General features: G+C 49.7%; 2 protein-coding genes across 7 annotated transcripts in view; one reads left to right on the plus strand and one right to left on the minus strand.

The window, feature by feature from the left end:
* MYO19 (myosin XIX) overlaps positions 1-4,090 on the plus strand; it is a 31,408-nt gene extending 27,318 nt beyond the window's left edge. For 4 of the 6 annotated variants that reach the window (XM_033089612.1, XM_033089611.1, XM_033089609.1 and 1 more), the window contains 4 exons: positions 77-206; positions 1,769-1,938; positions 2,378-2,680; positions 3,605-4,090. In XM_033089612.1, the coding sequence (XP_032945503.1) occupies positions 77-206; positions 1,769-1,938; positions 2,378-2,680; positions 3,605-3,733 (732 nt within the window). In that variant the 3' untranslated portion in view covers positions 3,734-4,090. Of the gene's footprint in view, positions 1-76; positions 207-1,768; positions 1,939-2,377; positions 2,681-3,604 lie in introns of those variants that run through there. The other 2 variants (XM_033089613.1, XR_004421257.1) reach the window with 2 other exon arrangements.
* A 209-nt stretch (positions 4,091-4,299) lies between these two features.
* ZNHIT3 (zinc finger HIT-type containing 3) lies at positions 4,300-10,183 on the minus strand. The gene is made up of 5 exons (XM_033089621.1): positions 10,026-10,183; positions 9,888-9,919; positions 7,755-7,841; positions 6,658-6,741; positions 4,300-4,850 (listed from the first exon to the last, which is right to left on the minus strand). Exons 1-5 carry the CDS (start codon positions 10,109-10,111, stop codon positions 4,669-4,671), a joined length of 471 nt encoding a protein of 156 aa, XP_032945512.1. The 5' UTR covers positions 10,112-10,183; the 3' UTR covers positions 4,300-4,668.
* Positions 10,184-13,376: the final 3,193 nt, after the last annotated feature.

Consider the following 13,376-nt stretch of genomic DNA (forward strand, 5'->3'; position numbering starts at 1 on the left):
GAGATGACAGAAGCCAGCTGTGCTCAGGGCAGGGGGAGGAGAGGCTGAGGACCTCAGTGGACACCCCTTCTCCCAGCTGGAGCTTCTGGAACACGGGCGCGCCCAGGTGCTGGACCAGTGTGCCCGCTGCATCCAGGGCGGCTGGAGGCGACACCGGCAGCGCAAGCAGGAGAGGCAGAGGCAGGCTGCTGTGCTCATCCAGGCAGGTAGGAGCGGGTCTCTGAGCTACACAGCCCTCATTCCAGGCTGACTGTCAACGACTACAGACCCCACGTAATACCTGTTTCCTCTGAAACACTGTTCCTTGAGTCCCGGTATACCAAAGCTGACAGTGTCCCAGCCTCAAGACATTGGTGGCATGTCCCTATGGTGGGCTGGGATTCAAACCCCCTGTCCACCTCACCCCGAGTTCTCTCCAGTCCAGTGGAAACCAGGTCACACCACTAATAAGGGCGCTCTGTAGGTAGTGGAGGGTCAACATTTGCCTTTAATTCCCCTTTCCCAGACCTTGATAGCTGTTTGTACCACCTTTCCTGCCCTTTATAACAACTCAAATCATTACCTGCTGGGCTCAAGGGCTTGTAATGAGTTTAAGGTAAAAACCGAGAAGATTTGATTCATCAAAGGAAGAGATATATGAACCATGTCCACAGCGGTCTCATTTTTAAAAATACAAATACTACAAACCACCCAAATATCTAACAGTGGTGGAGTCATGGCTGTAGTGTGGACCATCCTTACGACGTAGCTAGCAAGTCTTTTTGAAGAGTATCTTAACACTCTTCAAAAGAGTATTTTAAACTACACATCGAGGGTGATGCCACCTGCATAAGGCGTGCTTGTTTGTAAGCATGAAAAAATTGTGTAAGGAAATACCGTAGAACTATCTGAGTTGGTGAGGTAATAGGTGACTTTTATATGTTTTTACACTTTTGCGTTTTCTAGAATCCAAATTGTCGTGCAGGGTGTCAGGCGGGGTTTCTGCTCCCGCTCCCCACATAAGAACACAGGACATGGTGAGGCCAAAAGGGAACACCCACACAGCTATAGACAGGGAGTCATACCACTATATTCTCGCTGGCGCCCGGGCGAGACACAGGAAGCAGGAGCCACACGATGCGCAATCCGCCGCCCGCTTCTCTGCCAACCCACCCCTTACTGACTGCAGTCCGCGTCCGCGCTTGCCGGCGCAGCCACGGCAGTGCTACCCGTGGCTAATGGCTGACCGGCAACAGCTGACGGCCAACTAGGCACAGCTGATGGCCATCTACTACCCGAGGCAGCACGTGTCCACATGAGGCCGAGAGCCTGGAAACTGCTCTCTGGGACTCTGTCCCCACACAAATAGATTCGTATTTAATGGAACAGCCCTTTTTCTGAGTATGATTGTACTAAAAAGAATCAGAAAATGCTGAAATTTCAAACTGTCACATGATCAGTCCACCATCGAGGAGTTATTACCTTTAGCAGCATGGCGGTGTATGGTGGTGTCATTCAGGGATTCATAAGCAAGGATTGCCCAAAAACTAGAAGTAATTTAAGAAGATGCAGACAATTCGGACCCCTCTCGTTCCCTGGGTGTTGTCCCAGACTGAGCCTGAGGTGGGAGGTGACCCTGCTCCCAGCTGTCCTTCAATGTCTAGGTACCTCCAAGTCTGTGGACCGTCGGGGGGGTTTTCAGAGCCAGTTCTGCTTTGTGTGTTGACTTTAGTACGGAGGGGCACAAGGTCGCCATTCACGGAAAAAGGACTGTTTCAAACTTTTACAGCAGCTCTGCTGTTGCTGCGGCGCCAGGGCACCAAGAGCTCTAACGACATTTTACTCTCTCTGCTGTTTGGGGCAAACCCCTTAGCCATTCGTTCCTGGTTAACTCGGAAACACATCCAGAGGCTGCACACAGCTGCCACCGTCATCAAGCGCGCGTGGCACAAGTGGAGAGTGAGTATCTGACTTATGTCAGGGTTGGCAGGGGAGGTTTTGGTACCAGACGGACCAGGTTGGGATGCTGGCCCTGCCTCTGCAAAATGGGTGGCCTCGTGTTCCTCATGTATGGAAAGGGCATGACACCACACTGCAGTGACCCAAGCAACTCTGGGAACACAGTAAAAACCGTGGAACTGTACATGTTAAAGGAGTGAACTTGACACTGTGTCAGTTAGGTCTCAGGAAGGCTACTACCTCTGTAACGTAGCACACGGACGGCCTAAGCACAGCTGCCTTGGGTGCTACCGCACAGCCAGTCTAGCTAAGGCATCCGGCTGTTCGCGGCCAGGTGCCCGGCGGTTCACCTTGTCAAGCTGACTTTAAATTTAGAGTTTTGGTTTCCATTGAGAAAGCTAGTAAATCGAAAGCTATAAAGTGGTGTTTTCTTTTTAAGATCAGAATGGCCTTTCTTGCTTCTAATGAACTGGATGGTGTGGAAGAAAAACACTTGTCTCAAGCTCCCCATTCCCCAAGTGCCCTCCCACTGCCACAGGCATACACCCAGCTGCTGGGGGCAATCATCCGCCTCTGGCCCCTGGGACTGGTCCTGGCCAACGCGGCCGTGGGGGTACGTGGCTTTCAGAGGAAACTGGTGGTCTGGGCCTGCCTCCAGCTCCCCAGCAGCGGCCCCAGTAGTTACCCCGTCCAGACAGCACAAGAACAAGCTGGAGTCACGTCCATCCGGGCGCTGCCTCAGGTAAGCTGTGTGATGGGATGGATGGCGGTCCCACCCACAACAGCGCTGGGTCCCCCATATCCCACTGTGGAAGGCAGGAGGCAAAGCCCGAGTCCACAGCAGGAGGAGAAGAGCAGTCCTAACCCTCCCTGCTGGGGAAACCAGAAGCCTGAGCTTCCCACCTGGCTGCAGGCTTGGATTAGTGCCATGATTACAAATAAGAATTTTCCAGAGCCCTTTCTCACTTTTTAAAAACTGCTTCTAAATGTTCTAGCATCTCCTTTTAATTAGTCCTACTTTAAAACAATTTGGGTTATGGTGATCGCTTATCCCCTCCAATGGCACTGGATTTGACACCATGTTTTCCTCAAATTGTGTCACTTGGTTTATCTCCTTTCCAGCTGTGGAAATGACAAGCAGGGGAGTCAGTAGTCCTGGTGCTCTGTTTTAATGTTATGGGCGCCAGGGAGAAAGTCGGCCCACATATAAAACAGGCTAATACTCAAGGATTGAGTGACTGGACAAGGTAGAAGTAAATATGAATTTCCATACCAGAGGGATTACTATATAGGCCATGATCTGGGTAAAATCTGCCCTGACCACAGGCAGGCCAGCCCGAGTATAAACAGAAATGTAAAAGTTTGACCTGCCAGCTTTCAGCAGTCACAAGACTGTGATAGGTGACACTCCGAAGTGGGGTATTTCCTCGTCTGTCTCACACAGAATGGATGTGAACTTTTATATTTTAATACTACTTTGGACTTTGCCAATGTTTTAGAATAAGGAGAAAAAAATGTTGATTAATTCAATCCTGCTACTGCCGTGACGCTCCTGCCAGTCCTCACCTGGCCCCACCTCCCTATATTCCCAGCATTCGCTCTGGGAGGTAACCTTAGGCCGTGGCTCTCCTGGGAACTCGGCTTAACTGCCTCTCTCTCTCCCTAGGGCTCGATAAAATTTCACTGCAGAAAGTCTCCACTGCGCTATGCTGACATCTGCCCTGAACCTTCGTCCTACAGTGTTACTGGCTTTAATCAGATTCTGCTGGAAAGACACAGACTGGGCCACGTGTGATCTCTTCTCACCTTCCATCCTTACCCTGGCTGGGTGATCCATGGCGCCTTTGTTTCTACAAGGCCTTTTCCTGCCAGCTACCTTGCCAATGACATTTAATCAACACACAGCTGCCAAACTATTCCCACAGCGACTCCAAGACTCCAGGTCGGTGTGAGAGAGCAATGGCTCCCGCCTGCCTGAAAACCAGGGCTGCAGCCGCGAATCCACCAGTGGGCCCGGGGCTCCAATCTCATCTCAAGCACTCACAGGTGTCAGGGTTAGTTGTTATCAAACCAGGGTTAAGAAACATCAGGGCCACCAAGAAGTGCACATTTTAACTACCTTCACTGATCCAACTCTAATCAAACAGGATTAAGGACTACAGTGGGGCGACCCCCACCATTTCCCCACAAAGGGAATGGGAAGTCAACCTGAAATCAGCTCTAAGATTTTGGCTGGGGGAAATTTTGCATTTAGTTCCTTAAAAAGGAACAAAACTTTACTATTTAATATGTTGATTTATTTAATTTCAAACAATTAGATATTGAACAAAGGATGATGAACAATACAACGTACCACAGAACCACCGTATCTTGGTTTTATTTAGTAACTAGTAACACTGCACAAGTTTTAACTCCAATGGGTGTGAAACTTGATAAGTTATCATTTATGCTATCTACCTTAACTACCAAAAATAAATAACTTAAAAACAACCATTTGAATGTCAAGTTTCTCTCCATAAAACATTTGCTACTTTGAGTACCCCCGTCTGCCTAACACTGAGCCCCCCGGCGATGGAGGTGAAGCCTTGCGTGACCTACCCTCCAGCAGCTGGTCTGCGTCCTGGAAATCACCGCCCTTGCTTAGGGCCCCAACCAGCTGGTCTCCTGGAGAAGGGCAGGCAGGTTCTGAGAGTCAAACACATGCCTGATCAAGTAGCAACATAATCCATCTTAAAACTCCTCATTCTGGGGTGGTTCCACGATCTTTAAACAGCAGTCAGCAAACTCCACAAACAGGGGCTCCTGCATGCAGGCTCTCATGAGCTTGGCCTTGTTGTCCCCCTGATCCAGGCTGACCATCAGCTGTCTGAGGTGTGGATTAAGCAGTAAGCTTCTTAAAGCTGCAGACTCCCCTTAAACATTAACAAAGAAAGAAAGGCAATCTGAGTTCAAATGCGAAGACATGGAGATGGTTGAAAGCTAAATATTTCAAATACAACCAGTATGAAGGATGCTGCATCCACTTAACCTTTAAACCCACAAATTAACCCCAATGCTTCACATAAGCAGGGTGAGATCAGCATATCCAATGATTTCCAAGTTAAATGCTATCACACTCCTGTTCTTGGTGTCTTTGTAAATATTTTAACTTTATGCCATTTCAGCTAAGAAAAAGTATTTTACTAGCACAAATACAGAGAACAGCATTAGCCTGTTGGCATGTTTTCTTTCTTTACAGATGTGTAGGTTCTCAGTAGTGAGGACAGTTATACCACATACTCTAAATGATGCTCCAGCACAGAGCAGGACAGGCGGCAGTCACCTGACACTCACATCCATGTGATACTTTCCAGTTTACAGAATTGTTCACACCAGTCCCAGCTCAGCTCCAACCTCTATCTAATCATTGCCATGGGACTGGATGCAAAGCACCACCTGTCATGCTGACTGTGAAATGAGAATGAAAATAATGCCCCCCTTTAGGAACTACCCTGGCCCATTAATTATATAGGTAACAGAACTGCTATTGGGCCTGACTGAGCAGTCCTACAAAAATGCTAGGTATTATTAACACCTGAATCCCTCCAAAACTATATCCAGGGATTACCCAGTCTGTATTCATGGCTGGACCATGAACTGAGCACTAGAAACGTGGGAATAAATGCAGCTCCCTCCCCTACAAATTGGTGAGGGATACAAATTACCATAAAATCTGGTGAGTGGTATATTACAAGGCACCACGGGAAGCTGGAAAAGGGTGTACTTACAGAGTCAAAAGGTCAAAAGTTTAAATGAGGAACGGAAACTCAAACCAAGCCTCAAAGGAGAATTTTGCCAACCCACAAAGCCAGTATGATTCCAGGCCAAGAGAACGGCCCTGTAGGCGGGCTGAGGTGTTTATGAAACCACGTGGCCAGAGGAAGGGCTCCACACGCCGTATTCAAGTACTGGATGACTTTAAAAATCACATTCTCCCTCATCCACTGCTGGTAGGAGTGCAGACTGGCGCAACCGCTATAGAAGGCCGTGTGGAGGCTCCTCAAACAATGACGAACAGAATTACCGTATGACCCGGCAATCCCTCTCCTGGGTATCCACCCAAACAATCTGAAAACATTTATCCATAAAGACACGTGTGCTCCAATGTTCATTGCAGCTTTGTTTACGGTGGCCAAGACATGGAAACAACCACAATGTCCTTCGACAGATGAATGGATAAAGAAGTTGTGGTATATATACACAATGGAATACTATTCGGCGGTAAGAAAAGATGATATAGGAACATTTGTGACAACATGGCTGGATCTTGAGAGTATAATGCTAAGCGAAATAAGTCAGACAGGAAAAGCAGGGAACCATATGATTTCACTGATATGTGGTATATAAACCAAAAACAACAAAAGAACAAGACAAACAAATGAGAAACAAAATCTCATAGACACAGACAATAGTTTAGTGGTTACCAGAGGGTAAGGGGGGTGAGGGGTGGGAGATGAGGGTAAAGGGGATCAAATATATGGTGATGGAAGGAAAACTGACTCTGGGTGGTGAACACACAATGGGGTTTATAGATGATGTGATACAGAATTGTACACCTGAAAGCTATGTAACTTTACTAACAACTGTCACCCCAATAAACTTAAAAAAAAAATCACATTCTATACAAAAGATTAAATGTCTCTCAATGGCTGACAAAGAATAAGCACAGCACGGACTTACCTAAATTCTTCAAATTCTGCAAAGAAACTCTGTCCTCTTCCTCATCACTATTGAGAAAATCAGCTATCGAGTCGTCGTCATCATCTGAGGAGTATATAATGCAATCAACTGCTTATGACTATAAAGCGAGCCCAGGTGCCAGATTAACTACTCCAACAGATAAAATGCACACAGGTGACAGCAACAGGTATGCAAGTAGGTATAGATAAAATAAACAAAAATAACCTCTTCTCTGGAATTTGTGACTATACCAACATTCCTCTTTCAGGAAAGGGAAGTGAAAGAACAACACAGATTACATTAACACATGCACCCTAGTGTTCACACGCTTACTCTGTATGTTGCCCTGTGGTTTTTGGGCTTGGAGGCTGATTTTGCCAATTCTTATCGCCCCACCTCCCTCACCATGGCTCCAGCTCTTTGATGGGCCAATACACTAGGTGTGCTCTACAAAAACCTGCTAACATGAACTCCTTATGCTTTCAGTACAGACAGAAATTGCTGGCAGTGTCTGAACCCAACAAAGTTTCTCAAAGAGCAGAAAGGGGCTATCCCCTTACTAGGAGTGTGTAAGACCTGTTTGGTGGCACCAGGAGGAGCTGCTTTCAGAGCCTGGCAAGGTGCATGACCCCCAGGAGGTATTAAAGGCTGGCTGGGTGGCTGGGGTGACAGCCCACTACTAACATGAGCTGGGAGGAGCCCCCAGCAGCAGCAAGGTGACCCAGGCCAAAGGCAGCCTCCCACCGAGGCCCAGCTCAGGGGAACGGACAGCTCTGGCCAGGCCCAGGGAGAGACCCAGAGCCATGACTGGAGAAGGCTCCTGCCAGCAGGGTGCACCCCTCACCCCCTAAACCACCCTCTGCCTCCCGCCCCTATTTTTCTTGTCCTGAATGATGCCTTCAGGCTGCTCTATACTGTCACCCCTGAGGACATGTGATCCCACGTCTGGTGCTCAGGCCTAAGGAAGCTGCTGCTCCCTCATGAAGCCTTGGTTCTTGACTCCCTGCCCCAGCCCAAGTCCCCTCTCCTCTTTCCTTTCAACTTATTCTATTTGAAACCCGTTTCTAGTTTGGTTTGTTTGAAGTCAACCAACCCACCTTTGTTTTCCATCGGCTTTTTAGTTTTTGCAGTAACAGCTGATCTCATTTTTTTCTCCACAGGATGAGTTTCGGGATTGCACTGCTCTGAAAGAAACACAAAGTTCAGGAGCACATCACCTCCGTCTTAGTGACAAGGCTGCACCTCCCCTCTGAGCCCGCATCTAGGTGGGAGCATACGCAGGAGTAAGGGATGTGGGTGGGGGTGGAACTGGCTGTAGAGGAAGTGAGAGATCAAATCAAGGGGCAGTATAACAAACAAAAGCAACGTTGAACCTGGCAAAAGGCCTCATGGGCCCCTAGGACCTGTCCCTATCCTTCCTTGCTCTGCCTTATCTCACAGGGCTTTCATTAACGATTAAGTGGCACAATGACTTCAATTAGCACCAAACTATTTTCTCAGCAGTTTCAGATACCAAACGTGCATGTACCCCATGCTCCCTGGGAATACACAGATGAAAGTCATCAGTCCCACTTCAAAGGGGTTTAGTCGTATGGATGACAGCGAGAGAGATGGATGTGAAGGATTTGCTGATCTAAGTCACCCGAGAGGGCCTGGAGACACGCCCAAGAAGAGTCCTGGAGGGGGAAGCATTGCCAAGCAGAAAGAGCATCCCTGGCAGAGAGAAAGGTCTATGGCTGGACAGGACCCTTGAAACAGGGTTGGGTGCAAGGAGATGGGGATGAGCAACTGCCGGCTGATTGGCAGGGCAGGGCTGGCAGGCGGCTGGGGCCCAAGTGGAGAAAGCAGGAACAAAACAATGCCATCCATACATAGCAGGTTCACCTTTCCTCCCAAGACAGGTATCTCTCAGCAAGGGTACTACTATGTTCAGGGTGGAAAAGTCTTGAATGGTGTAAGACAGTCTCACACCGCAGGATATTAAAATACCAATAACCAGAAGTACCACGGACCCCTCCTCAGCTACTGTAACAAAAACATTGTGAAAGCCTATCTCCCTAGGGAGAGCAATATCCCAGTTAAGAACCACTGACCTCCTTTGCCAGGGAGACTGGAGTTTTCAACAAGGGAGTGAATTGCTCAAATTTACATTTCAGACAATTCACCGTGGCAGAAGCAGGGCCATACAGCCAAGAGCTCACTGGCGATTACCCTAGGGGTGCGATTACCCTAGGGGTGCGGAGAGGGCCCTCATTGGGCTGCAGGATAAGAGGAAGTGTTTCGTACCCAGCTCCTCAACCCGATTCCCAGTTCTAGCTCTTTCCTATCTTTAGTTGAAAGGTTTCTTTCTGAAATGCTCCAGAGATGTTAGAAAAAAAGCGCGTGGGGTTGGAGGTGCTGTGAACCAGAGACTGGAGGGGATGGAACAAGAGGCAAACAACAAGCAAGGAACTTTAAGAGTCAACCAATCAAGAGGTTGTGGGAAAGGGCTCTGAGGGTTGAGAAGAGGCACCAGATTGGAGAGTTATTAATAAAATGTACACTTGAGGGGCAGCCGGATGGCTCAGTTGGTTATAGAGTGTGAGCTCTGAACAAGGTTGTGGGTTCAATTCCTTGCATGGGATGGTGGGCTGCGCCCCCTGCAACTAAGATTGAAAACGGCGACTGGACTTGGAGCTGAGCTGCGCCCTCCCCAACTAGATTGAAAGACAACGACTTGGAGCTGATGGGCCCTGGAGAAACACCGTTCCCTAATAAAATAAAATAAAATAAAATAAAATAAAATAAAATAAAATGTACACTTGACAACATTAACAGCCAAGCGCATTGCTCCTTATTGTAAACAGATCTACCTCATTGTTTCTAACAGGACATTTTTTTAAAAAAAATGGTTTTGTTAACCTTCTGCCAAATGGTGAGGGGCTGCGTCGAAACACTAAGATGAAGAAACAGCTGGGGTAGACTTTTCTGGGAATATCGGTCGACTATTTTTAAAGAAGACAAAAGGGACGGTACGTAGAAGGCAGAGCAGAAGAAAGGTTTTTGATCGTTCAAAATCCGAAGAAGCATTCACAGTCAGAGGTCTCCCCAGGGGATCTGACAGGTTCGGGCGCAAGGCCGGGAGGGAGCGCGGCCTGAGGGATCCACGTCCCCGAGATCGCCGCGGGACATGTGGGCTGCGCCGCACGAGGAGAGGGCCCGGGGCGGAGGCTGGGACGCGGGGACCTTACCTTTGTGGTTCCGGAAACAGGTCACGGAGCAGCTGTAACAACAGAACCCACAGGCTGCGTCAGTCCCGAAAGCCGCGAGGACCCTCCCTCAACCCCTGCCCTCCTGTTGCCCTCGCCTCCCATGATCCTGGCACTCACTAGGGCACGCGGCAGGTGGGGCAGCGGTAATTGGGCTTTTCCAAGCATATCACGCAGACCACGGTGCTACAATTGAGAGACGCCATGATCTCTCACCGGCCTTCCTTCCACTCCCCTCATTGCGCGCTTTTTCTTCCGCTTCCTTAACCAGGACCAATCAGCGCGCAGCACTAACTTGCAGTCAAAAGCAATTGATTGATCCTGCTCATTGTTCCAGGCCTGATAAGGAGAAAGTCGATACACTCGATGTGCATCCAGTAGCTGCATCAAATTAGGTCACCAGAACTTGTCGTGGAGCCCTATCCCTGTCCCTGTCCCTACGTGGCCATGTGACTTCAAGCAAGTCATCATTGCTTTTCAGTTCTGTTGTCCCGCATGTAAATGTCATTTACCTTCTGGCTTGGACTTTATGAATCTTGGACCCACATTGGGTTCTCCCCACACATCTCGTTTGTTTACCTCTAGCAAATGAGAAGTCCAAACACTGGCCGAAGTAGAATGGGTTAGATCACGTGAAACACACGTGCCCTTCCCAGCTTAGGCCATTTTTCTCACAGAAGAGAAAGATGAGTTTTGGCCACTGACAAACGTTCATTTAGCTCCAACTGTGAGCCCTCCAGTGCCCAGATACTGGGTTGGGGACACCTGGAGATTAGCAGAGGCTGTCTCTGCCCCCCTGGAAGCTTAAGGCTTAGAGTGAAGGCAGAGGGAGAGGTAAGAGGGAAGAGACTCAGTCTTAAGGTAGTGTGGTGCTAGCCTGCACTTGCACGACCCCGAGAGTGAGCTGCCTTCTTACATTTTGCACCCTAGGTTCCTCACTTGCCTCACCCTAATCCCAGCCCTGAGTGGGATAGATTACCCATGGAAGAGACTTCTGGTCCAAAGGTGGGGATCCTGGCCTAATGAATCCAGATAGGTGAACTGTGATGGGCCTTGAATGCCAACTCAGGCTTTAGGAATAGACAAAGTCACGTTTTATTGGGAGCTCTGCTCTTCCTTGAATCCCTGAGCATGGGCCAGCCTAATCAGGGCTCCCACCCTACATGAGCAGTGCCCTCTTTGGGCTATCAGTCCCTCACACTAAGCGCCTCTCCCTTTGGATCAACCCTCAGGATCCCACCACTCTAAGGGGCCTCCAGACTGTCATCTGTGGGAGGAATCTGCTACAACCAAGGCTGCCATTTGAGTCTTAGCTCAAACCTCTCCCTGGCTGTGTGACTTGGAGAGATTGGTTACCCTCTCTGAGTTCCCTCATCTATTAGAGTGGACATTTAGGCCTACTTTCCTGAGCTGTTATGAGGCAGAGAGGAGACCATGTATAAAGTGCTACGAAAAGTTATTTACATGATATCTCAACATTTCTGTAACTCTCCTGGAGCTCTGGTCCCAATCCCATGAGCACAGGTCATAGGCTTCAAGTCCCTCAAAGCCAGGGTACGGGGGAGCTCAGGATTCTCTGAAAGGATTCTGCTGTCAGCCTCTGTGAGCTGTGCTGGGTGGGGTTGGGCATCAGGCAACTAGCCATCCCTCCTCTAGCTTTACCAGACTGTCCAGAGGACACTCTCTAGTCCTCCGTGCTGAAGCAGCATTGGCTCCTTTGGCTGCCTACCTGCCCTGGCATGCAGCTGCCCCTGCCTCCAACCTCCAACCGGGACCCAGGCCGAAATCCAAGATGCATCCACACTGACCCAATAATCTACAGCGTTCCTTGTTTTCCTCAACAGTTGTGACAATGCTGGTTTGAACCAGAAGCATCCCAGAAGGTCCATGCTTATGTGGATAGGCCAGAGAAGGTCAGTGACTTGTCGGGCCATTCTTGAATCCCATGCCCTGTCTGGCACCAGTAGAAATTGCCCACTATGGATATCACCAGTGCCTGCTGCAGACTTTTCTTGTGACTTGTGTTTGGAGGCTGAGGCCACGGAGAGTCTCCACAATTTTCTGGGCTCAACCACATCCAAACCACGCTGACACCCCTACCTTCAGGTCCAGAGATGGTGACTCCAGAAAAAAGAAAAAATTCTTGGAATTTCTCCCCCATACATATTCCATGCAGTAAACATAGCCCTCCCTCTGCTCTGGGAGACCCCCAGCTTCCATGGATAGCCACACCCCTGCTGCTCCAATTTCCAGGAAAGGAGGTGGCTCAGCTGTGATGACGATGAGGTTGGGGAACTCTAAGAAGCTAGGCAAGCCCAGTCCGACTCCTCTGGTCAGTGGCTAGTTCCGAGAAGGAAGACAGGTATGACTCCAGGCCCAGCAACTAGATAGGTGAACTGTGATGGGCTTTGCAACTAGAGGTCCACACTGATGCAGCCGCTCATGGCGGCCCCCTGGCTCTCCCTGGACCCCCACTGTGCCCGTCCTAGCAGTTGTCTAAGGTTGCCTCATGTCTCCTTAGCGTCAGCCTGAGGCACAGAGCCAGACCTGGAGAGAGGCGAGACAATGATAGAGGCGGAATGGTTATCAGAGCTCTGACACCTGGCAGGCGCTGTCCAGCGCATTCCGGTGAGCGGAGCCTGGGGCCAACTCCAAAGCCTGGAGATGCGCGGGGACGCCCGGGCCCGGTGCCCAGCACCGCCAGAGGGCGCTTCAGGTTGAGCTTGGCCTTAGTGTAGCCACACTCCTACAGACCTGGCTTGGGAGACAAGGCTGTCTCCCCGCGCAGGCATGAGTAAGTCCAGGCGCTGGCCCTCCCTGTGAACATGGCCAAGCAGTGGGAAAGAGCGCTGTGCAGAAGCAGGTGACCATAGGCCTCCTCGAAAGCAAGGCCCACACAGCAAGTGCTCCAAATGCAATTGGCTGGCTAGGGGCAGTTCCCTAGTGCCCATTGCCCCACTCTTCCTGGCAGCCCCAAGGAGTGGAGATCCAGCTAGAAGCTGGCCACCCACATTAGCCTGATGAAAGTTTAACCACACTTTGGGAGCTTTTGGGTTACTAACCAGGGCATGCACCGCTGCCCTGCACCTTCCCCCGATGCAACAACGGCGCAGACAATCAATCTAATCAACCCACATAGGTTACATGTTGAGCTGTCAGAGGCTGGGGGTTGACGACATTGGGCTCTCAGTGCTGCCTTGCCAAATCTCACCTTATAGCTACAACTCTAACACCTCCATCCGTCCCCAGGCCACGGGGGACCCAGGGCCAGCAGCACTAGTGTCTACGATGGGGTTTAGGGGACCTATTGCTATGTTCTCATCTGCTCTCTTCCATTTCTCCTCTGGTAGTTCAGATGTTCAGATGCATGAGGTTGCTGGTGGGAGTCAAATAAAGGAGGCCTGAGGTTCTGGTGGAGTGGACTCAAGTAATTGGTTTCCAACTCTCCACATGCTATTTTATAGTCGTGAA

The sequence above is a fragment of the Rhinolophus ferrumequinum genome, chromosome 21, assembly GCF_004115265.2.
Source record: "Rhinolophus ferrumequinum isolate MPI-CBG mRhiFer1 chromosome 21, mRhiFer1_v1.p, whole genome shotgun sequence".
Classification (NCBI taxonomy): Eukaryota; Metazoa; Chordata; class Mammalia; order Chiroptera; family Rhinolophidae; genus Rhinolophus; species Rhinolophus ferrumequinum.